The following is a 26,629-nucleotide window of genomic DNA, read 5'->3' on the forward strand; positions in this document are numbered from 1 at the left end:
TGAGAGCAATCAATTGGTGATTGGTGGGGAAATTTGAAAGATCTTGATAGTTATGTGTGTGTGCATGTTTGTGTTTGTGCATGTGTGTAGTGAGCTGGCACAAGCATTGTGGGGGTGCAAGCTCGAGAGTGGGCATGAGGCAACAGGGTGACCCAGGGGAGTCTTACATCACACACAGAAAAAAAATCCCTCTTCTCTTATTGATGGTCTGAACCCCCACTATAATGCAAGATTAGTCGTCTAAGAGGTGTGGGCGTTATGCTGTTTAGAGTTGAGGATGGATGGTACGATAGCAGGTATGCAGGAATGGGGGACCAGAGAGATACAGTTGAGTGCAAGGCTCCCTCTCAGTGTTCTTGGCAGCTAAAACTCTTTTCTGTATGCTTGCTTGCCTTGTACTGTACAATATAGCTTTGGCTGAGAATCTGCCTTGGCCTATCTTTGTGTTTGTGATGTTGTAGCAGGGCCCCAAAGCCCTGCTCTGGGATCACTTTTGTTTTGCTTTGTTTTGCTCTGTTTTCTGGAGACGTTTAAAGGTTAAAACAAAGGTCAGAAAAGGGCACACAAACTCTGGTGGTCATAAAGAGCACTGTCAGAGGGACAAACATTTCTAAGATGAAAGGGCAGCTCCAAAAACGAATCCTGTACGGCAATATAAATAGGAAATAACCACGGTTAACAAAATCGACCACCTGGGAGTAATTGAGCTGCCAAAGGTGAGCTCGAACCCCAAAATAACCCCTCGGGGCAAGAGGAGCTAGAGGACCCTTTCCCCCACAGGCACAGAGTAAACTGAGCAAGCCTGCTAGACTGCTATCAGGGCAACATAGGTTATGATAGCATGCATCATCCACAGAAAATGAAGAAAAATAGGGGTCATAGTGTCACTGTAATATCGTGGGGAGGCTGTGTGTGTGCTGACATGAACAGAAATGCCTGCCATTGCCGCTCCATTTGAGGGGTAAGTAGGCTAGTGGGTCCATGGTAAATCCCTGTGGAGAGCATGGCAGTGATGTATTGTAAACTGCCTCTGATGATCTGGATGTGCGGAGGCATTCCTCCTGGCTGCATTGATGAAAATAGATGTTGGAGATATTCTGCACACTGCAGAATTACAATATACTGTATACATCCACATAACGCTAAACAAAATGGACACAGGCACTAAATACAGAATAGTTCCAATAGTTATCAATAGCCCATCAGGTTGTTTTGCTTACCATATGCACCTGTTTCCACAAATCTAGTATAGAATTACAGTTATTATAAAATGTGTGGTGATTCAAATCCTATTATATAAATACATTGAAAGAAATTCACTTTGGAGTCAGCCTTGGGCATAAAATGACACTGGGGTGGCTTGCCTACTGCTTTCCCTACTCACGCTCTCTCTTGCTGCTCCATCCCTTCGCGCCGTTCCACAAGCCGCTCGCTGCCTGCTCTGACACTCAGTTCCCATTCTGCTCATCCCACACTCCGCTGCTGGACACACAGTCGAGAACAAGAAGATGCTGACGGAGCTTCTGTAACAAGGGTGCCACCAATGCATTTGACGTTACCGAGCTGATTTGGCAGAGAGTTTATATGGTAAGAAGCAGAGTTTATTTTATTGTTGTTTTGTATTTTGCTCGCTATTCGTCTTGTTTCATACGGCAGTATTTTTGTGACTTTGAAGTGTGAGCTGGTATTATCTATACTGTCAGATATCGATCGTAGCCTATCTGCTGGACCGGTGATAAATATCGATGGACTTTGCTTGAACTTATTCTTACCTGGACTACACAGGTACCGAACCGTGCACCGTAGACTCCCTACGGTTATGTTGGAGGATGTTGGCGCCGAGTCCACGCCACTGATAGTTTACATAATAATGTGATTTCTTATATCTTGAAGAAGTAGTAGGCCTATATAGACAACATGTCATAACATTGTATATTTATTTAAAGTGCACTTTCCTTGGAACGCAGGTGCACAACGCTTTCCACCCTGTTGCTCTGATAGGGAAGACAGATATAACGTTTTTATTTGAATAACACTACATTTAGACATAACTTTTTTGTTTAAAATGCACCTTTTATAATGTCATTTTTTAAAACTTTGTAGCCTATCTATTGTCGAACAAATTGATTGTGCACTGGGGTGAATGTAGGCTGCCTCTTTTTGCATGTTGCATGATCCATTCATATCCTATTGAATCATAATCATGCCTTTGCAGTCATTGTAAATACAGGTGCTGTAAGTCAGCACCCACAAGAGAAGATCCACAATTGACCTCTCCACATCTAAAAGTGCCAGTGTGCACTTCTTTTTCCTTTGAGCTCGAGGAGGCATGTAGGACTAGATTCATCTTCTCTCATATTGCGGGGGTTCATCTGTAGCCTCTGGTTAGTGGAGCTCCCCTCTCTCTGAGAGTGCTCTCTTCTCTCTTAGCTGCTTTGCCTGTGGCTGTGCTGTGCCGTGCTGTGCAAGTTTACGCTGTTCCAGATGGTACATGGCATGCTCCCTGTGTTAGGGAGAGAGAGAGAGGCTGTTTCAAGTGTGACTGGACAAGAATATGTGTGAGAATGTGTTGTGAAATATTTGTATGATGTTGAATGTGTTGTCCAAACCTTGGTGTGTTGCATGTATGCTGCCTGCCCTCTAGGACATTTACAGCACTCTGTGTCAAAGGAAGGCCAAGAAGATCATAAGGACCTAAGCCACCCGAGTCACAGTCTGTTCACTCTGCTACCATCTAGCAGACAGACAGTACAGGTGCATCAAAGCCAGGACCTTAAGACTGAAAAACAGCTTCTATCTCCAGACTGTTGAACAGCCATCGAGCCCACCACCCCCTGTAGTAGGAGGCAAAAATAGACTCACTCACACAAAACACACACACACCAGGTCACACACACACACCTCATACACTAGCGGACTCCTGTACTCACATTTACAGCATCAGTCAGAAGTTTGGACACACCTACTCATTCAAGGGTTTTTCTTTATTTTTACTATTTCGTACATTGTAGAATAATAGTGAAGAGATCAAAACTATGAAATAACGCATATGGAATCATGCAGTAACCAAACACGTGCTAAACAAATCAAAATATATTTTATATTCTTCAAAGTAGCCACCCTTTGCCTTGATGACAGTTTTGCACACTTTTGAAATTCTCACAACCAGCTTCACATGGCATGCTTTTCCAACAGTTCCCACGTATGCTAAGCACTTGTTGGCTGCTTTTACTTCACTCTGTGGTCCAACTCCTCCAAAACCATCTCAATTTGGTTGAGGTTGGGTGATTGTGGAGGCACTCCATCACTCTCCTTCTTGGTCAAATAGCCCTTACACAGCCTGGAGGTGTGTTGGGTCATTGTCATTTTGAAAAACAAATGATACTCCCACTAAGCGCAAACCAAAGGACAGATTTCCAACGGTCTAATGTCCATTGCTCGTGTTTCTTGGCCCAAGCAAGTCTCTTCTTCTTATTGGTGTCCTTTAGTAGTTGTTTCTTTGCAGCAATTCGACCATGAAGGCCTGATTCACGCAGTCTTCTCTGAAAAGTTGATGTTGAGATGTGTCTGTTACTTGAACTCTGTGAAGCATTTATTTGGGCTGCGATTTCTGAGGCTGGTAACTCTAATGAACTTATCCTCTGCAGCAGAGGTAATTCTGGTAATTCTGGTAATTTTTCCTTTCTTGTGGCGATCCTTTTGAGAGCCAGTTTCATCATAGCGCTTTATGGTTTTTGCGACTGCACTTGAAGAAACTAGAAATGTTCCGAATTGACTGGCCTTCACGTCTTAAAGTAATGATGGACTGTCATTTCTCATTGCTTATTTGAGCTGTTCTTGCCATAATATGGACTTGGTATTTTACCAAATAGGGCTATCTTCTGTATACCACCCATACCTTGTCACAACACAACTGATTGGCTCAAATGCATTAAGAAGGAAAGAAATTCCACAAATTAACTTTTAAGAAGGAACACCTGTTAATTGAAATGCATTCCAGGTGACTACCTCATGAGCTGGTTGAGAGAATGCCAAGAGTGTGCAAAGCTGTCATCAAGGCAAAGGGAGGCTACTTTGAACAATCTCAAATATAAAATATATGTTGATTTGTTTAACACTTTTTTGGTTACTAAAAGATTATATATGTTAATGTTATTTCATATATGTTATTTCATAGTTTTGATGTCTTCACTATTATTTACAATGTAGAAAATAGTAAAAATAAAGAAAAACCTTTGAATGAGTAGGTGTGTCAAAACTTTTGACTGGTACTGTATATACTCACACATGCATACGCCCATCAGTGGTGTAGTGTTATTTTTTTTTTAGATGAGGGAGCGGCAAAATGTTTAAATTAAATCATAATTTTGTCAATCAAAGTTTATACCGACAGCCAATCTAATAGCCTATCATTGTAGAATATACATAGAAATGCATCCTTCAATTGCACTATGCCCACACGTATTGTCAAAAGAAAATGCTATATTTTTAATACCCTCAAACACCAAGTTAGGCATAGGTTACCTACTTTCAAAATAGGCCATCATCACTGTCAATCGTGAATGATAATTCTTCACATTTTACTGGTCCATGACAATCATGTGGATTGATCTCAATCAGTTTCATGGGCAAATGCATTTAGATGCATTTAGATCTTCTTGAATAACTGTTTGGTGAGTGAATTAGAGCAGATGGTGTTAACAAACTATTAGACTTCCTGTATTTTGTTTTTATTCAAAGCGTATAACATTCCTAGTGCCTAGTGGCACGCTCTGTTGAGTTTTGGCGCATGATATATATTTTTTGGAGGAGGTGTTTTTGGTATAGCAGTAACGTTATAGGTCTACTATACTATGGTATTATATTCAGTTCTGTTATTTAAAAGGCAAATGAATCATTATGTGATCTTGTGAGACATTGATTCAGCTTCGTTCTAACTTTACAAAACGGTCACCATTGTGAGTTGTGATCATCTTCTATTTGTAATAATAATAATACGTGATGAGTAGGACTATAGAGCGTAGGCAACTGATATAGATGAAATTGAAGCTCCCTTAGTGGTGCCGAAAGGACAGCGCCAGGATCACACAATGATGTTAAAGAAGTTGAACCAACTTGTGGTGCTGAAGGATAGCACCAAATCCGGTTTTAGACCTGGACATAGCACCGTTTCAGCTGCTCTGCTTGTTTTACATGATGTGTTAAATTGCTTAGATTATAAAAATGATTGTGCTGCCTTATTGTTAGACCTTTCCAAGGCCTTTGACACTGTTGACCATCACACTCTCATTCAAATGTTGACTGAAATGGGCCTGGATCAGACTTCTTGCAAGTGGTTTGAGAATTATGTACCAGATAGGACACAATGTGTGATTTCTGATGGTGTTAAGTCTATGTTCTGGGATATTACCAAATATGTACCACAGGGGTCGGTATTGGGACCTGTTCTCTTTACTATTTATATAAATAAGATTGGTCTATCTGTTAAAACTCGTAATATTCATCTTTATGCAGACGATACTGTTATGTATACCATTGTTCCAACTGTAAACCAGGTGTTGTTAGAGCGGCAAACTGACTTTGTTGCTTTACAAAATGCTCTGGTTGGTTTTGAACTTGTACTTAATGTGGGCAAGACTATATATACAGTGCATTCGGAAAGTATTCAGACCCCTTGACTTTTTCCACATTTAGCTACGTTACAGCCTTATTCTAAAATGGATCAACAAAGAAATCCCCTCATCAATCTACATACAATACCCCATAATGACAAAGCGAAAGCAGGTTTTTAGACATTTTTGCAAATATATTAAAAATAAAAAACATAAATACCTTATTTACATACATTTTCAAACCCTTTGCTATGAGACTTGAAATTGATCTCAGGTGCATCCTGTTTCCATTGATCATCCTTGAGATGTTTCCACAACTTGATTGGAGTCCACCTGTGGTAAATTCCTGTCTATATAAAGTCCCACAGTTGACAGTGCATGTCAGAGCAAAAACCAAGCCATGAGGTCGAAGGAATTGTCTGTAGAGCTCCGAGGCAGGATTGTGTCGAGGCACAGATCTGGGGAAGGATACCAAAACATGTATGTAGCATTGAAGGTCCCCAAGAACACAGTGGCCTCCATCATTCTTAAATGAAAGAAGTTTGGAACCACCAAGACTCTTCCTAGAGCTGGCCGTCCGGCCAAACTGAGCAATCGGGGGAGAAGGGCCTTGGCCAGGGAGGTGACCAAGAGCCTGAGGGTCACTCTGACAGAGCTTCAGAGTTCCTCGTGGAGATGGGAGAACCTTCCAGAAGAACAACCATCTCTGCAGCACTCCACCAATCAGGCCTTCATGGTAGAGTGGCCAGATGGAAGCCACTCCTCAGTAAAAGGCACATGACAGCCCGTTGGAGTTTGCCAAAAAGGCACCTAAAGACTCTCAGACCTTGAGAAACAAGATTCTATGATCTGATGAAACCAAGTTTGAACTCTTTGGCCTGAATACCAAGCGTCACGTCGGGAGGAAACCTGGCACAATCTCGACGGTGATGCATGGTGGTGGCAGCATCATACTGTGGGGATGTTTTTCAGTTGCAGGGACTGGGAGACTAGACAGGATCGAGGGAAAGTACAGAGAGATCTTTGATGAAAACGTGTTCCAGAGTGCTCAGGACCTCAGACTAGGGTGAAGGTTCACCTTCCAACAGGAAAATGACCCTTAGCACACAGCCACGGCAACGCAGGAGTGGCTTCGGGACAAGTCTCTGAATGTCCTTAAGTGGCCCAGCCAGAGCCCGGACTTCAACCCGATCGATCATTTCTGGAAAGACCTGAAAATAGCTGTGCAGCGATGCTCCCCATCCAACCTGACAGAGCTTGAGAGGATCTGCAGAGAAGAATGGGAGAAACTCCCCAAATACAGGTGTGCCAAGCTTATTGCATCAGACCTGAAAATATCTGTGCAGCAACGCTCCCCATCCAACCTGACAGAGCCGGCGTGCCAAGCTTGTCATACCCAAGAAGACTCAGAGCTGTAATCGCTGCCAAAGGTGCTTCAACAAAGTACTGAGTAAAGGGTCTGAATACTTATGTAAATGTAATATTATTTTTTTTTATTTTAATACATTTGCACATTTTCTAAAAAACAGTTTTTGCTTTGTCATCATGGGGTATTGTGTGAAGATTCAGGTGTGTCCAATTTATTCATTTTGATTTCCCTGTTAAAACAGGTGTGTTTTGTGTTGTCCTTTGCAGAAGCTTGAATTGTTTACCGTGTGAGGTCATTTCCTGAGTGACTTTTCGAGACTTAGTGTTTGGTGTTTTTTTAAGTGTACTGTTATCCTGAGGCTACCGTTTCTCAGCAAAGTATTATGTTTATCCTTAACCACTGATTCCTCGTCTTGTCTCTTCTCTGCACCTGACTGTGACAGTTTTAATACTCATTACTACATCCTGTATTAAAAGGTTGGCTGCTCCTCATCAATGTCCCGTAGATCACTTAACTTTTTTGTTTACAAAGCTCTACTCCGACTTCCCTAACTTTGTAGTTGAAGTATAAAAACATGAGTTATCAAACCCGTTCACAGGGTTGGTTAACTCTTAAGGTTCCTCGGGTCTCCACCAAATTAGGTAAATCCGCTTTCAGTTTTAATGCGCCTCACTGCTGGAACAATTTGCAGAACTCGTTATAATTACATGTTCTGGTGCTGCTCGGGCAGTTGAGGGTGTTAATTGAGGACCTAGTAGCTGAGGACTGTAACTGTTTCATAAATGTTGTGTGTTGTATTGATTGCTGTTCTGTTTTACATTGTATTGGTTGTTGTGATTAGGGCCCCCTTGGGAATGAGACCATGGTCTCAATGGGTTTTCCCTCAATAAAGAATAATAAAGACGGAGATTCGGCCAGTTCAGAAACAAACAACAATAATTTGCAGTAGGCCTACGACTACATGTTATAGCTATTTATAGGCTATAGCCTAATGTAAATACAAATATATATATAGCTTAACATCATTGCACTGTTTGCGAGAAGAGCTTTATTTGAGAGTAGGCATTTTATTGTATTGCATAGTTTACACGCTGTTTCATAAATAAACTTTGATTGATCACGTAGTTACAATATACCCTATTGCAGAACTATCAATTCATATAATTTATTTGCATAGATTATACATGTTATCAAATCAATTGACAAAGTTGTCACGCACTGATCTGTTTCACCTGTCCTTGTGATTGTTTCCACCCCCTCCAGGTGTTGCTGATTTTCCCCAGTGTATTTATCTCTGTGTTTCCTGTCTCTCTGGGCCAGTTCGTCTTGTATGTTTCCAAGTACACCAGCGGTTTTCCCGTTTTCCTGCTTTTTGCATTCTCCTTTTTCTAGTCATCCCGGTTTTGACCCTTGCCTGTTTCTGGACTTTGTACCTGCCTGCCTGACCATTCTGCCTGCCTTAACCACGAGTCTGTCTGCCACTCTGTACCTCCTGGACTCTGATCTGGTTTTGACCTTTTGCCTGTACACGACCATTCTCTTGCCTACCCCTTTGGATTAATAAACATTGTAAGACTCCAACCATCTGCCTCCTGTGTCTGCATCTGGGTCTTGCCTTGTGCCTTGATACAAGTAGTGAACATAAATCATTACTATGTACAATTGCAGGAAATAGTTTTTTAAAACAGCCATAAAATCAAGCCTTTGTTGTGGTGTATTCATTCATCTCAATAAACTGTAACCTACAGTAAATGCATTATTACCTCCAACTTGGCCCAGTTCACATTTCCAATTACCCACCCTGACATACCAAGCTAGAACGGGCCCTGCATCTCAACCAATAGCCAATGTAGGCTAAATATCCCAAGCAGGGCTACAGCAACTTTGTTTGCACTGCGGAGGCCCGTCGGAGGCTTGAACACATTGGCCAATCAGAATGTTGAAAAAAAATCTACATTCACTGTGTGTCTGCCTTGATTTCCATAAAACCCCACGGACCACTCTTGCGAAGTGGAACCCAGAATGATATGTGACCACTTGGTTATGGCGACACCCAAGCCAGAGTGGCCACCGCAAAGCCCAAGGAGCCTGACCCTTTCTGGAAGTAGAGAGAAGACAAGGAAAAAAACACTATTTACCTACCTCTAGGCTGCTACATATACACATTTATTTGGTTTCTCATGCTATCGTTTTTCATGGAATTTTTGTGATAATTAAATATAATTTATTTAGAATTTCTCAGAATTAATTTTCCAGAAATAGTTTCACCAGCTCCATGTATTCTCAAATTGAAAGAAGTGAGGGAGAGCCGCTCCTCCAAGCTCCGACAGCACTACACTGGATTCTCAACATAGCTCACTGTAATATATCTACTGCTGTACATATCATACTGTACAGATATACTGACAATATTTTGGTGTATATATGCATATATTGCATTTGAATTACTGATACAGTGTTATTTTGGTTGTTTATTAGATACGTTCTGACATTCTTCATTCTTCATTTCTTGTTTCTAGTTTTAATTTATTATTATTTGTGTACTTGTTTGACATTTTACTACACTGTTAGGAGCTAGTAACATAAGCATTTTTCTGCACCCACTATGACATCTGCTAAACTGTCTACGTAACCAATAATTCAATTAATTCAGACTTTTAGTTGTCAGCATTGTCCATTGTCAACGCTTTCACCTGCATCCCAAAAGCCTCTCTTTCCCCCTATCCCTCACTTCAATGACCACCTCCCCATCTCTGGACTTTAAAGCACAAAAGCCATTATCTCCTGTTGTCCCTTTTATTTAGACGAGAAAAACACCTGCTCAGGTCCCTCTGTAATTCTTCAAAAACAACACCCAGCATGAGATACACTGTGTATTCTAAAACCTATCATCCCCCGAGGCATTTCTCCTCTGTAATGCTGTTATGCTATGAAAAATAGATGAGGTCAGCAGACAATTCAAAACACAAAGTCCGTTTTCGAGCTGTTGATGGAATATTTGGGAGGAATCCCATAGCGGCAAAATGCCAGATCTTGAGAGGGAAGACAAGTCCCTTACAAATCAAATTGCTTTAATCCGTAAACTTGGCATCTGCTTCTGTTGTCTCGGGAGGACAAGGAGCGCAGGGTCTGTGAGCTCTGATTATGAATGGCAATGAAAACCAAACTAGTCACTGAGGATTCACATGATCTCCAATAGGCAGACAGGCTGTACGGGCTGTACATGTACTGTCATTACGGCTGATTGCCTTTTCTTTCCCTGAGAATCAATGGTATTAAGTAGCCCGGTCAAAGTTACTCATTATTTGATCTCATTCAATCATTCATGCTCAGATTAGAATTTTTCATGAAAATCATAGACATTTCAGACAGACAGATCAGTCTTACAAATCACTACCATTTATTTTGTTAGAGTTAAAATAATCAAATAAATAATATTTTATTTTATTACTCTTGTGCTAGATTATGTCTACTATGATGTGGGCAATTTTTGATCCCATTGTTTACAGTGAATGTCTATGGCAGGGAGGGATGCTGCCTGTTTGTGATGAATGGAACGTCAAAAGCTTATCTCTGGGCTGTAAGATATGTTCCTGGGGACATTAACCTGCCACAAAAACATAAACATCATCAATGAACATGAGGAATTAAAAGGGAGAAGGGATGGTGGAGGGATGGAGAGAGAGAGAAAGAGAGAGAAAGAGAGAGCGAGAGAAAGAGGAGGCATTTCCAATTTCTCCTTCTATTTATACATTTAGTACTATCTAGGTATGGCTTTGATGATATTGGCTCATGTGTGGAGCTATTTGGATCTATTTCACTAAGTGCTAAGAGAGCAATTTGGAGTGTTTGTGGAAGCATAGCTGGAAGGGGTTTTAATAATCTGGATCGGCAGGTGCTATTACCTACCATTAACCTGAAGGTGGGAAAATAGAGGCTTTTTGCTCTAATGCCTTTTATAGCTTCGGTATTTTAACCCAGGTCTCTCTTTCCCAATGGTAAACAAACTATGATTTCACTGCAGAGACTTCGGGTTTAGATGAAGACAGCCATCAGTTATCAGTGTACATATGCTATATACTGTACTGTTTAAATATTAAGGTTGAGTTCTTCTGGTAATATGTGTTTAAATGGTCATATGTTATTGTAGCTCCCTTGTATGTACTGATAATAAGCTATGGTACAAATCTGCTCTGGTCAGAATGTCTGCAGAAAGATGAAAGTCAAAATGTCAAATCAAAAAGGCCTACGCTTCTGCACCACTCTTGTTTACCTGAGGAGAGTGTGACCTCTCTGTGTTTCCCCCGGTGGCTGCAGCATGTAGGATGTAGGGGCGGAGGAGGAGGCAGGATGGAGTGCTCCTGGAAGACAGTGCTGTTGCTGGTGTGTGCCTCTCTGGGGGTCCAGTACACAGCCATCCGCACCCTGAGGGACTCCCTGTCTGGTCCCTGCCACGGTGGCGTCTACCACTGCCAGAGCCGACAGCCCAAAGGTAGGACAAATCTCCAGCATGTAGCCACTAATGCACAACAAAAAGCACAAGTGGCTGTACTCTACATGGCTTAGGGAGCACACATTCCACTGTTTCTACTTTGTGTGTCTACTAAGGAGTCCACTATTTCCAGAGCCCACAGCCCAAAGGTTGTGTCAAAACTATGCCAAGCACACACGCAGAAAAACAAGCACAAAGTGGCTGTGCTTTATATGGCTTAGGAAGTACATGTTCTACTGTATGTTGTAGCCTACTTTGTGAGTGTCTACCACAGCCGGAGCCTGCTGTCCAAAGGTATAGGCATGACTCTGCCAAGCATGTAACCACTAATACAGAACAAAGTGGCTGGACCGTATATATAGCACATAACAACACATAACAAACACATAACAACACAGAACAACAAACAGAAGTAGCTATCTGTTCTACTGTACAGAAGAACTGAAGCTATCTGTTCTACTGTACAGAAATAGCTATCTGTTCTACTGTACAGAAGAACTGAAGCTATCTGTTCTACTGTACAGAAGAACTGAAGCTATCTGTTCTACTGTACAGAAATAGCTATCTGTTCTACTGTACAGAAGAACTGAAGCTATCTGTTCTACTGTACAGAAGTAGCTATCTGTTCTACTGTACAGAAGTGCTGTAGCTATCTGTTCTACTGTACAGAAGTGCTGTAGCTATCTGTTCTACTGTACAGAAGTAGCTATCTATTCTACTGTACATAAGTAGATATATGTTCTACTGTACAGAAGTAGCTATCTGTTCTACTGTACAGAAGTACTGTAGCTATCTGTTCTACTATACAGAAGTAGCTATCTATTCTACTGTACAGAAGTAGCTATCTATTCTACTGTACAGAAGTAGTGTAGCTATCTGTTCTACTGTACAGAAGTAGCTATCTATTCTACTGTACAGAAGTAGCTATCTATTCTACTATAGAGAAGTAGATATCTGTTCTACTGTACAGAATAAGCTATATGTTCTACTGTATAGAATAAGCTTTATGTCCTACTGTACATAACTTGCTATCTGTTCCACTGTACAGAAGTAGCTATAGGTTCTAATGTACAGAAATAGCTATCTGTTCTACTGTACAAAAGTACTGTAGCTATATGTTCTACTGTACAGAAGTAGCTATATGTTCTACTGTACAGAAGAAGTTCTCTCTTCTACTGTACAGAAGTATCTATCTGTTCTACTGTACAGAAGTAGCTATCTATTCTACTGTACATAAGTAGCTATCTATTCTACTGTACAGAAGTAGCTATCTGTTCTACTGTACAGAAGTACTGTAGCTATCTGTTCTACTGTACAGAAGTACTGTAGCTATAACTTCTACTGTACAGAAGTAGCTATCTGTTCTACTGTACAGAAGAACTGAAGCTATCTGTTCTACTGTACAGAAGTACTGTAGCTATATGTTCTACTGTACAGAAGAACTGAAGCTATCTGTTCTACTGTACAGAAGAACTGAAGCTATCTGTTCTACTGTACAGAAGTACTGTAGCTATATGTTCTACTGTACAGAAGTATCTATCTGTTCTACTGTACAGAAGTACTGTAGCTATATGTTCTACTGTACAGAAGTAGCTATCTGTTCTACTGTACAGAAGTACTGTAGCTATCTGTTCTACTGTACAGAAGTGCTGTAGCTATCTGTTCTACTGTACAGAAGTAGCTATCTATTCTACTGTACAGAAGTACTGTAGCTATCTGTTCTACTATACAGAAGTAGCTATCTATTCTACTGTACAGAAGTAGCTATCTATTCTACTGTACATAAGTAGATATATGTTCTACTGTACAGAAGTAGCTATCTGTTCTACTGTACAGAAGTACTGTAGCTATCTGTTCTACTATACAGAAGTAGCTATCTATTCTACTGTACAGAAGTAGCTATCTATTCTACTGTACAGAAGTAGTGTAGCTATCTGTTCTACTGTACAGAAGTAGCTATCTATTCTACTGTACAGAAGTAGCTATCTATTCTACTATAGAGAAGTAGATATCTGTTCTACTGTACAGAATAAGCTATATGTTCTACTGTATAGAATAAGCTTTATGTCCTACTGTACATAACTTGCTATCTGTTCCACTGTACAGAAGTAGCTATAGGTACTAATGTACAGAAATAGCTATCTGTTCTACTGTACAAAAGTACTGTAGCTATATGTTCTACTGTACAGAAGTAGCTATATGTTCTACTGTACAGAAGAAGTTCTCTCTTCTACTGTACAGAAGTATCTATCTGTTCTACTGTACAGAAGTAGCTATCTATTCTACTGTACATAAGTAGCTATCTATTCTACTGTACAGAAGTAGCTATCTGTTCTACTGTACAGAAGTATCTATCTGTTCTACTGTACAGAAGTACTGTAGCTATATGTTCTACTGTACAGAAGTAGCTATCTATTCTACTGCACAGAAGAAGCTCTCTCTTCTACTGTACAGAAGTATCTATCTGTTCTACTGTACAGAAGTACTGTAGCTATATGTTCTACTGCACAGAAGAAGCTCTCTCTTCTACTGTACAGAAGTAGCTATCTGTTCTACTGTACAGAAGTACTGTAGCTATCTGTTCTACTGTACATAAGTACTGTAGCTATATGTTCTACTGTACAGAAATACTGTAGCTATATGTTTTACTGTACAGAAGTAGCTATCTGTTCTACTGTACAGAAGTACTGTAGCTATATGTTCTACTGTACAAAGGTACTGTAGCTATATGTTCTACTGTACAGAAATAGCTATCTATTCTACTGTACAGAAGTACTGTAGCTATCTGTTCTACTATACAGAAGTAGCTATCTATTCTACTGTACAGAAGTAGCTATCTATTCTACTGTACATAAGTAGATATATGTTCTACTGTACAGAAGTAGCTATCTGTTCTACTGTACAGAAGTACTGTAGCTATCTGTTCTACTATACAGAAGTAGCTATCTATTCTACTGTACAGAAGTAGCTATCTATTCTACTGTACAGAAGTAGTGTAGCTATCTGTTCTACTGTACAGAAGTAGCTATCTATTCTACTGTACAGAAGTAGCTATCTATTCTACTATAGAGAAGTAGATATCTGTTCTACTGTACAGAATAAGCTATATGTTCTACTGTATAGAATAAGCTTTATGTCCTACTGTACATAACTTGCTATCTGTTCCACTGTACAGAAGTAGCTATAGGTACTAATGTACAGAAATAGCTATCTGTTCTACTGTACAAAAGTACTGTAGCTATATGTTCTACTGTACAGAAGTAGCTATATGTTCTACTGTACAGAAGAAGTTCTCTCTTCTACTGTACAGAAGTATCTATCTGTTCTACTGTACAGAAGTAGCTATCTATTCTACTGTACATAAGTAGCTATCTATTCTACTGTACAGAAGTAGCTATCTATTCTACTATAGAGAAGTAGATATCTGTTCTACTGTACAGAATAAGCTATATGTTCTACTGTATAGAATAAGCTTTATGTCCTACTGTACATAACTTGCTATCTGTTCCACTGTACAGAAGTAGCTATAGGTTCTAATGTACAGAAATAGCTATATGTTCTACTGTACAGAAGTACTGTAGCTATATGTTCTACTGTACAGAAGTAGCTATATGTTCTACTGCACAGAAGAAGCTCTCTCTTCTACTGTACAGAAGTATCTATCTGTTCTACTGTACAGAAGTACTGTAGCTATATGTTCTACTGTACAGAAGTAGCTATCTATTCTACTGCACAGAAGAAGCTCTCTCTTCTACTGTACAGAAGTATCTATCTGTTCTACTGTACAGAAGTACTGTAGCTATATGTTCTACTGCACAGAAGAAGCTCTCTCTTCTACTGTACAGAAGTAGCTATCTGTTCTACTGTACAGAAGTACTGTAGCTATCTGTTCTACTGTACATAAGTACTGTAGCTATATGTTCTACTGTACAGAAATACTGTAGCTATATGTTTTACTGTACAGAAGTAGCTATCTGTTCTACTGTACAGAAGTACTGTAGCTATATGTTCTACTGTACAAAGGTACTGTAGCTATATGTTCTACTGTACAGAAATAGCTATCTATTCTACTGTACAGAAGTACTGTAGCTATCTGTTCTACTATACAGAAGTAGCTATCTATTCTACTGTACAGAAGTAGCTATCTATTCTACTGTACATAAGTAGATATATGTTCTACTGTACAGAAGTAGCTATCTGTTCTACTGTACAGAAGTACTGTAGCTATCTGTTCTACTATACAGAAGTAGCTATCTATTCTACTGTACAGAAGTAGCTATCTATTCTACTGTACAGAAGTAGTGTAGCTATCTGTTCTACTGTACAGAAGTAGCTATCTATTCTACTGTACAGAAGTAGCTATCTATTCTACTATAGAGAAGTAGATATCTGTTCTACTGTACAGAATAAGCTATATGTTCTACTGTATAGAATAAGCTTTATGTCCTACTGTACATAACTTGCTATCTGTTCCACTGTACAGAAGTAGCTATAGGTACTAATGTACAGAAATAGCTATCTGTTCTACTGTACAAAAGTACTGTAGCTATATGTTCTACTGTACAGAAGTAGCTATATGTTCTACTGTACAGAAGAAGTTCTCTCTTCTACTGTACAGAAGTATCTATCTGTTCTACTGTACAGAAGTAGCTATCTATTCTACTGTACATAAGTAGCTATCTATTCTACTGTACAGAAGTAGCTATCTATTCTACTATAGAGAAGTAGATATCTGTTCTACTGTACAGAATAAGCTATATGTTCTACTGTATAGAATAAGCTTTATGTCCTACTGTACATAACTTGCTATCTGTTCCACTGTACAGAAGTAGCTATAGGTTCTAATGTACAGAAATAGCTATATGTTCTACTGTACAGAAGTACTGTAGCTATATGTTCTACTGTACAGAAGTAGCTATATGTTCTACTGCACAGAAGAAGCTCTCTCTTCTACTGTACAGAAGTATCTATCTGTTCTACTGTACAGAAGTACTGTAGCTATATGTTCTACTGTACAGAAGTAGCTATCTATTCTACTGCACAGAAGAAGCTCTCTCTTCTACTGTACAGAAGTATCTATCTGTTCTACTGTACAGAAGTACTGTAGCTATATGTTCTACTGCACAGAAGAAGCTCTCTCTTCTACTGTACAGAAGTAGCTATCTGTTCTACTGTACAGAAGTACTGTAGCTATCTGTTCTACTGTACATAAGTACTGTAGCTATATGTTCTACTGTACAGAAATACTGTAGCTATATGTTTTACTGTACAGAAGTAGCTATCTGTTCTACTGTACAGAAGTACTGTAGCTATATGTTCTACTGTACAAAGGTACTGTAGCTATATGTTCTACTGTACAGAAATACTGTAGCTATATGTTCTACTGTACAGAAGTAGCTATCTGTTCTACTGTACAGAAATACTGTAGCTATATGTTCTTCTGTACAGAAGTAGCTATCTATTCTACTGTAAATAAGTATATATCTGTTCTACTGTACAGAAGTAGCTATCTGTTCTACTGTACAGAAGTGCTGTAGTTATCTGTTCTACTGTACAGAAGTAGCTATCTTTTCTACTGTACATAAGTAGATATCTGTTGTACTGTACAGAAGTAGCTATCTGTTCTACTGTACAGAAGTAGAAATATGTTCTAATGTACAGAACTGTAGCTATCTGTTCCACTGTACAGAAGTAGCTATCTGTTCTACTGTACAGAAGTAGATATCTGTTGTACTGTACAGAAGTAGCTATCTGTTCTACTGTACAGAAGTAGAAATATGTTCTAATGTACAGAACTGTAGCTATCTGTTCCACTGTACAGAAGTAGCTATCTGTTCTACTGTACAGAAGTAGCTATATGTTCTACTGTACAGAATAACTGTAGCTATATGTTCCACTGTACAGAAGTAGCTATCTGTTCTCCTGTACAGAAGTAGCTATCTGTTCTACTGTATATATTTTGTTCTCCAGTTAAAGTAGAATATTCCTTGAAAATTACTATTATGTAGCTAGACATTCTAACTGGTGTTCTTCTTTACGTGACAATTTCAACTGATGGCCAGCAGTCACTCTAAATGTTACCAGTAGAGGGCATACATAGATGTTTATATAACTCATTATTGAATATATACAGTACCAGTTAAAAGTTTGGACACACCTACTCATTCAAAGGTTTTTCTTTGTTTTGACTATGTTCTACATTGTAGAATAATAGTGAAGACATCAAAACTATGAAATAATACATAGGGAATCATGTAGTAACCAGTAACCATTTTCTCAACCAGCTTCATGAGGTAGTCACCGGGAATACATTTCAAGTAACAGGTGTGCCTTCTTAAAAGTTAATTTGTGGAATTTCTTTCCTTCTTAATGAGTTTCAGCCAATCAGTTGTGTTGTGACAAGGTAGGGGTGGTATACAGAAGATAGCCCTATTTGGTAAAAGACCAAGTCCTATTATTGCAAGAACAGCTCAAATAAGCAAAGAGAAACGACATGAAGGTCAGTCAATCCGGAAAATGTCAAGAATTTTGAAAGTTTCTTCAAGTGCAGTCACAAAAACCATTCAGCGCAATTATGAAACTGGCTCTCATGAGGACCGCCCCAGGAAAGGAAGACCCAGAATTACCTCTGCTGCAGAGGATAAGTTCATTAGAGTTACCAGCCTCAGAAATTGCAGCCCAAATAAATGCTTCACAGAGTTCAAGTAACAGACACATCTCAACATCAACTGTTCAGAGGAGATTGTGTGAATCAGGCCTTCATGGTTGAATTGCTGCAAAAAACACTACTAAAGAACATCAATAAGAAGAAGAGATTTGCTTGGGCCAAGAAACACAATCAATGGACATTAGACTTGTGGAAATCTGTCCTTTGGTCTGATGAGTCCAAACTTGAGATTTTTGGTTCCAACCACCGTGTCTTTGTGAGATGCAGAATAGGTGAACGGATGATCTCTGCATGTGTGATTCCCACTGTGAAGCATGGAGGAGGAAGTGTGATGGTGTGGGGGTGGTTTGCTGGTGACAATGTCAGTGATTTATTTAGAATTCAAAGCATTCTGCAGCAATATGCCACCCGATCTGGTTTGCGCTTAGTGGGACTATCATTTGTTTTTTTAATAGGACAATGACCCAACACACCTCCAGGCTGTGTAAGGGCTATTTGACCAAGAAGGAGAATGATGGAGTGCTGCATCAGATGACCTGGCCTCCACAATCACATGACCGCAGCCCAATTGAGATGGTTTGGGATGAGTTGGACTGCAGAGTGAAGGAAAAGCAGCCAACAAGTGCTCAGCATATGTGGGAACTCCTTCAAGACTGTTGGAAAAGCATTCCAGGTTAAGCTGGTTGAGAGAATCCCAAGAGTGTGCAAGGCTGTCATCAAGACAATGGGTGGCTACTTTGAAGAATCTATTTTGATTTGTTTAACACTTTTTTGGTTACTACATGATTCCATATGTGTTATTTCATAGTTTTGATGTCTTCACTATTATTCTACAATGTAGAAAATAGTAAATATAATGAAAAACCCAAAACTTTTGACTGGTACTGTACATTTAAGGTTCACAAGTTTGATTTTGTCAATGTTTTTCCCACATAAAAGCCTTAGTTTGTTTGTGTGGGGGCATTAGTCAGTGACACTCGAGAGAGAAAATGGTAGGCTAATCCTTCACCAAGGGAATTCCCCTTTTTCATGGAGGAGAGGATGAGAGAGATGTAATATCTGTGATCCATTTTGATTTGACAATTATCTTCCAATTTATCTTAATTAATCAGCTTTCGTGTGGTGGCTGTATGCACCTTTCGTCAAGCTCGTCTCCGCATAAAAGTAACGTCCCATTTGCAATCAACTCCTCATCAGCAGTAATTACACATGGTAGCAATCTGCTCTATATTTAGAGGAACCATTTCACTAGTCCCTGGGTAAACATCGGCAGACAAGCATCTTACTCATGCATGTTTACCTTCTGAATTATTAAGGAAATTGGCTTGATAGAATGAATCTTCACTTGGTTTTTCTCAGTCCACTGTTATGATGATGAAACCGGATTCTATTTTATTTTACAAGCTTCTTTCTTTCCATGTGTCTATGTGTTAAGAACTTAGGGTTGATTGCAGAACATCTTTGTCTGAAGGTGTTCTCCTTAAAGGAATAATTAAACAAATAATCTCCTTAAAGGAAAAATACCAAAACTATCTTTTGGTATTTTTTTTATTAATCCACTCCTGATACAGTCCCACAATGTTTTGCATGTCAGCAGTCAAGTTTTCAAGATTTAGGATTTTTGAGAAGCAAATATGATGTGGCAAGTTACACAAAAATAACAAAATATAGTTTTGGAGTGGATCAGTCAACAAATTAATATTCAAAGTTGTATTCATAAAGTAGTGGACTAAAGAATAATAGTCAACCAAGACCATTAATATTGTACAGTGCATTCGGGAAAAGTATTCAGACCCCTTGACTATTTCCACATTTTGTTACGTTAAAGCCTAAAATGTATTAAATGTTTTTTTTCCCTCATTAATCTACACACAATACCCAAATAAAAAAACAAAACCATCCTGTTTCCATTGATCATCCTTTAGATGTTTCTACAACTTGATTGAAGGCCACCTGTGGTAAATTCAATTGATTGGACGTGATTTGGAAAGGCACACACGTGTCTATATAAAGTCCCACAGTTGACAGTGCATGTCAGAGCAAAAGCCAAAAACCAGCACAAGTCGAAGGAATTGTCCGTAGAGCTCAGAGACAGAATTGTGTCGAGGCACAGATCTGGGAAAGGGTCCCAAAACATGTCTGCAGCATTGACGATCCCAAAGAACATAGTGGCCTCCATCATTCTTAAATGGAAGAAGTTTGGAACCACCAAGACTCTTCCTCGAGCTGGCCGTCCGGCCAAACTGAGCAATTGGGGGAGAAGGGCCTTGGTCAGGGAGGTGACCAAGAACCTGATGGTCACTCTGACAGAGCTCCAGAGTTCCTCTGTGGAAATGGGGGAACATTCCAGATAGACAACCATCTCTGCAGCGCTCCACCAATCAGGCTTTTATGGTATAGTAGCCAGACGGAAGCCACTCCTCAGTAAAAGGCACATGACTGCTCGCTTGGAGTTTGCCAAAAGGCACTTAACCTGTCTAGCCCCGGGGTGCCGCTAGCGGCACTCCTCCCACATTCCACTGAAAAGGCAGAGCACGAAATTCAAAGAAAATATATTTTTTAAATATTTAACTTTCACACATTAACAAGTCCAATACAGCTAATGAAAGACACAGATCGTGTGAATCCAGCCAACATGTCCGATTTTTAAAATGTTTTACAGGGAAGACACAATATGTAAATCTATTAGCTAAACACCTTAGCAAAAGACACCATCTTTTCTTTGTCCACCAACACCAGTAGCTATCACCAATTCGGCTAAACTAAGATATTGATAGCCTCTAAACAAAAAAAAACCTCATCAGATGACAGTCTGATAACATATTTATGGTATAGGATAGGTTTTGTTAGAAAAATGTGCATATTTCAGGTAGATATCATAGTTTACAATTGCACCCACCGTCACAAATCGACTAGAATAAATACATAGAGCAACGTGTATTACCTAATTACTAATCATCAAACATTTCGTAAAAATACACAGCATACACTAATCGAAAGAAACAGATCCTTTGAATACAGACAATATTTCAGATTTTCTAAGTGTCTTACAGCGAAAACACAATAAATCGTTATATTAGCATACCACATGTGCAAACATTACCAAAGCATTGATTCTAGCCAAAGAGAGCGATAACGTAAACATCGCCAAAATATAGAAATTTTTTCACTAACCTTCTCAGAATTCTTCAGATGACACTCCTGTAACATCATATCACAACATACATATACAGTTTGTTCGAAAATGTGCATATTTAGCCACCAAAATCATGGTTAGACAATGACAAAAGTTGCCCAGCTGGTCAGACAATGTCGTGCGCCATATTAGACAGTGATCTAGTCGTATACATAAATACTCATAAACGTGACTAAAAAATATAGGGTGGACAGCGATTGATAGACAATTTAATTCTTAATACAATCGCTGATTTACATTTTTTAAATTATCCTTACTTTTCAATACAGTTTGCGCCAAGTGAAGCTACGTCTAACAAAATGGCGTCATAAGCGATTAACATTTTTCAACAGAAACACGATTTATCATAATAAATTGTTCTTACTTTGAGCTGTTCTTCCATCAGAATCTTGGGCAAAGAATCCTTTCTTGGGTATAATCGTCTTTTGGTCGAAAGCTGTCCTCTTGCCATGTGGAAATGCCCACTGCGTTCGGCATGAACTGGAAACGTGCCCAGAGATTCAAAGTGTCTCAGAAATAAATGTCCCAAAATCGCACTAAACGGATATTAATTGCTATAAAACGGTTTAAATTAACTACCTTATGATGTCTTTAACACCTATTACAAGTAAAAACATGACCGGAGAAATATTACTGGCTACACTAATGCTTGGAAAAAGAGCAGGTCGGTGTCCACCGCGCGTCCGGCGCAGCTGGAAAAGAGTTACTACCTACACGTTGATCTGATTTATAGAGGCTGTGATTGCGCAATCGACTCCATTCAAATCGTCATCACGTAAAGACATCCAGGGGAAGACGTAAGCAGTGTTAGTATCCTCATAGCATTCACAGCGACCTTGAAACTGACTCCAGATCAGGGGCCAAGATGTGTGAAATCTGACTCCATGTCAGGGAAATTGCTGTAGAATTAGTTCTGTTCCACTCAGAAACAAAATTTCAACGGCTATAGAAACTAGAGACTGTTTTCTATCCAATAATAATAATAATATGCATATTGTACGAGCAAGAATTGAGTAGGAAGCTGTTTAAAAATTACACGATTTCCAGAAAAAGTGACAACAGCACCCCCTATCCTAATAAGGTTTTAAAGGACTCTCAGGCCATGACAAACAAGATTCTCTGGTCTGATTAAACCAAGATTGAACTCTTTGGCCTGAATGCAAGCTTCTCGTCTGGAGGAAACAAGGCACCATCCCTACGGTGAAGCATGGTGGTGGTAGCAACATGCTGTGGGAGATGTTTTTCAGTGGCAGGGACTGGGAGACTAGTCAGGATAGAGGGAAAGATGAATGGAGAGAGGTACAGAGAGATCCTTGATGAAAACCTGCTCTAGAATGCTCAGGACCTCAAACTGGGGTGAAGGTTCAGCTTCCAACAGGACAACAACCCAAAGCACACAGTCGGGACAAGTCTCTTAATGTCCTTGAGTGGCCCAGCCAGAGCCAGGATTTGAACCCGATCGAACATCTCTGGAGAGACCTGAAAATAGCTGTGCAGCGACGCTCCTCTTCCAACCTGACAGAGCTTGAGAGGATCTGCAGAGAAGAATGGGAGAAACTCCCCAAATACAGGTGTGCCAAGCTTGTAGCGTCATACCCAAAAAGACTCAAGGCTGTAATCGCTGCCATAGGTGTTTCAAAAAATTACTGAGTTTAGAGTCTGAGTAGTTATGTAAATGTGATATTTCAGTCGTTTTTTTAATACATTTTGCAGAAACAATTAAAACCTGTTTTTGCTTTGTCATTATGGGGCATTGTGTGTAGATTGATGAGAAAAATGTAAAACATTTTAGAATAAGGCTGTAACGTAACAAAATGTGGAAAAAGTGAAAGGGTCTGAATACGTTCCGAATGCACTGTACAATATTATGGGTCTTGGTTGACTATCCTTTTTTATTCTACTATTAATACTTTAATACTTAATCAACTGTATCGTTTTCTAGAAGCAGTTTATGTAGTTTATGAAATTCTTCACAGTACAATAGAATTTTATGTGTATTACATGGGGTACAGATCCTCTCCTTGTCCCTTTGTACATCTAGACTCCAGGTGGAGAGCTCTGTGTGACGACAGCATGTTGCCCATGGAGATGTCGGCCGCGGCCTCCCGGCGCCACATCCTCCTGTTCACCACCACGCGCAGCGGCTCCTCCTTCACTGGCCAGCTCTTCAACCAGCACCCTGGAATCTTCTATGTCTTCGAGCCCCTTTACCACGTCCAACAGGCCTTCACCAACTCCAGCAGCAGGCTGCGTCGGGCCCTGGACCGCCGGGCCCTGCTGGGGGCCTACCGGGACCTCCTCCTCAACCTCTACACCTGCGACCTGCGCTTCCTGGAGAACTACATCCGCCCCGAGCCCCAGGAACACATCACTGGGTCCTTCTTTCGCCGTAGCTCCAGCCGAGCACTCTGCTCCCCCCCTGTGTGCCCCGAGGGTGGGGAGGGGGCCTCTGGGGGTCAGCCTGATGAGACCTGGTGCCCCAAGAAGTGCGGTGCGCTGAACCTCACCCTGGCCTCCATGGCATGTCTGTCGCGGGGTCACGTGGCCATCAAGACAGTTCGTGTTCCGGAGGTGGGAGACCTGCGTACCCTGACCGAGGACCCACGGCTGGACCTGAGGATCGTCCACTTGGTGCGCGACCCCAGAGCCATCCTGGCCTCACGGATGGTGGCCTTCTCTGAGCAGTTCCGCACCTGGAAGATCTGGAACGCTACAGGCAGGAAGCCACGCTACGTGGACCTATCGCAGATTACCAGCACCTGTAGGGACATGGCGGAGTCGGCAGAGACGGGGCTGCAGAGGCCGGCGTGGCTGCGTGGACGCTACCTCCTGGTCCGCTACGAGGATCTGGCCCTCAACCCAGCGGAGAAGGCCCGGGAGCTATACAAGTTTGTGGGACTGGAGATGGACGAGAACGTGCGCTCGTGGATCGCACAGAACACCAACAACAGCGTGCCTTCTACATCCGAGTGGAACTATAAGTACTCCACCACCAGAGACTCCAAAGCCACAGTGGAGAGCTGGAGGCTAAGACTAGGGTTTGATATAGTGAGGACTTTGCAGACTCTCTGCAATGATACACTCTCTCTTCTAGGCTACAGGGCGGTCCACTCTGTGGCTGATCTCAGAAACATGTCGAATAGTTTGGTGGAGCCCAGAACATTTCAGACTCTCTTATAACTGTGACCATGCAGGTGGTTGGATGTAATGCTACACGAGCTTCATAGCGTAACTGTTTTCACACAGGCAGTCCAATTTGGATCTTTTTCCACTAATTGGTCTTTACAAATCCTCTCCCCTGTAACTATTCCCCAGGTCGTTGCTGTAAATGAGAATGTGTTCTCAGTCAACTTACCTGGTAAAATAAGGGTTAAATAAAAATAAATATATTTTGACCAATCAGATCAGCTATTTTGCCTATAATTGGGTAAAAGATCAGCATTGGACTGTCTGTGTAGACCTAGCCAATGACACAAAGTTGTACATCACCAAAGATGATCTATTATATTGACAAGACAGTCGAGTGACCCCTCTAACAATGGAAATACATGTTCTCAAAGATGGAAGGCAGGCGGGAGGAGACGAGATCAGGTAGAACCATTCTAGCCAATGAGAGTCCAGATACGTGTGCTAACAACATACACAACTCCAATACAAAGTTGTTTGTTTTTTCAAATGGCACGTGCGTCCACTTATATCAGTGCATTTGTAACAACCTAACCATTACAAAACTTTTATTAGATCAAATAAGCCTCATGAAGCAAATCAGCAGTTTTTGTTGACCAAATTCAACACAGCCCTCTCATTGGCTAGAACGGTCCCACTTGCTGATCTCGCCTCCTCTCGCCTGCCTTCCATCTTTGAGGACATGTATTTCCATTGTTAGAGCGGTCACTTGACTATCTTGTAAATATAATAGATCATCTTTGCCTGTGTAAACGCAGCCTCGTTGACTTCATCGCATTTAATATCTCCAAGCATGTTTTGTTTATGCCCAGTTGTTTAAGATATTTCAGAAAATGTTTCAGTGGAATTGAAATGTATTTCTTTTACAGTTTGCATGTGGTTTGAAAATTGCACTCCAAAAACTGACAGAAGTCAACTACTAGGCCAGTATGTTACATGACAGTACAGAAGGAAAACTCAGTTTTTTGAGTGGTCTTAGATAAAGCTGCTTAATATACAGTATGTTTAAGCGCTGCTTCATTCAAAGATCCTGGCTCTGCTCTTATTTATTTACCCTTATTGTATCAGGTAAGTTGACTGTGAACATATTGTCTTTTACAGCAATGACCTGGGGAAGCTACATATACTGAACAAAAATATAAACATGCAGCAATTTAATTGACTTTATTGAGTTACAGTTCATATGAGGAAATCAGTCAATTTAAATTCATTAGGCCTTAATCTATGGATTTCACATGACTGGGCAGGGGTGCAGCCATGAGTGGGCCTGGGATGGCATAGGCCAACCTGTTTGGGGAGCCAGTCCCAGCCAATCAGAATGAGTTTTCCCCCACAAAAGGGCTTAATTACAGAAATAAATACTCCTCTGTTTCATTAGCTGTCCGGGTGGCTGGTCTCAGACGATCCAGCAGGTGAAGAAGCCGGATGTGGAGGTCCTGGGCTGGCGTGGTTACACGTGGTCTGCGGTTGCGAGGCTGGTTGGAAGTCCTGTTAAATTCTCAAAAATTATGTTGGAAGTGGCTTATGGTAGAGAAATTAAATTAAATTCTCGGGCAACAACTCAGGTGGACATTCCTGCAGTCAGCATGCCAATTGCACGCTCCCTGAAAACTTGAGACATCTGTGGCATTGTGTTGTGTGACCAAACTGAACATTTTAGAAGGGCCTTTTATTGTACCCAGCACAATTTGCACCTGTGTAATGATCATGCTGTTTAATCCGCTTCTTGATATGCCACACCTGTTAGGTGGATGAATGATCTTGGCAAAGGAGAAATGCTCAATAACAGTGATGTAAACAAATTTGTGCACAAAATTTGAGAGAATATTTTTGTGCGTATGGAACATTTCTAGGATATTTTATTTCAGCTCATGAAACACTTTACATTTTTTGTTTATATTGTTGTTCAGTATGCATACTCAAGGACAGAGTTATACTTCACCTTGGAATGTTATGTTTTTATTCATGTAAATATTGTTTTTATGTTATTTTTCCTGGAAATTCAATGCGTCTATGCCCAACATTTTGTAACCATGTTTTATTTCCTAGAAAAGAACTGCTGATGTTGCCCTGGTGCCAGCGCTTAGTAAATCTAGCCTCAAGTCAG

The 26,629-nt window shown here is 40.4% G+C and overlaps 1 protein-coding gene across 1 annotated transcript; it reads left to right on the forward strand.

Moving 5' to 3' along the window:
- The first annotated feature begins 989 nt into the window (after positions 1-989).
- Positions 990-26,629, forward strand: LOC129866857 (carbohydrate sulfotransferase 1-like). The gene is made up of 3 exons (XM_055939842.1): positions 990-1,587; positions 11,299-11,473; positions 23,378-26,629. Exons 1-3 carry the CDS (start codon positions 1,585-1,587, stop codon positions 24,514-24,516), a joined length of 1,317 nt encoding a protein of 438 aa, XP_055795817.1. The 5' UTR covers positions 990-1,584; the 3' UTR covers positions 24,517-26,629.

The sequence above is a fragment of the Salvelinus fontinalis genome, chromosome 12, assembly GCF_029448725.1.
Source record: "Salvelinus fontinalis isolate EN_2023a chromosome 12, ASM2944872v1, whole genome shotgun sequence".
Classification (NCBI taxonomy): domain Eukaryota; kingdom Metazoa; phylum Chordata; class Actinopteri; order Salmoniformes; family Salmonidae; genus Salvelinus; species Salvelinus fontinalis.

Coding starts and splice junctions, on each gene's coding strand:
- LOC129866857 (XM_055939842.1), top strand. Junction 11,474..23,377: donor CCAGAGCCGACAGCCCAAAG/GTAGGACAAATC, acceptor TTGTACATCTAG/ACTCCAGGTGGAGAGCTCTG.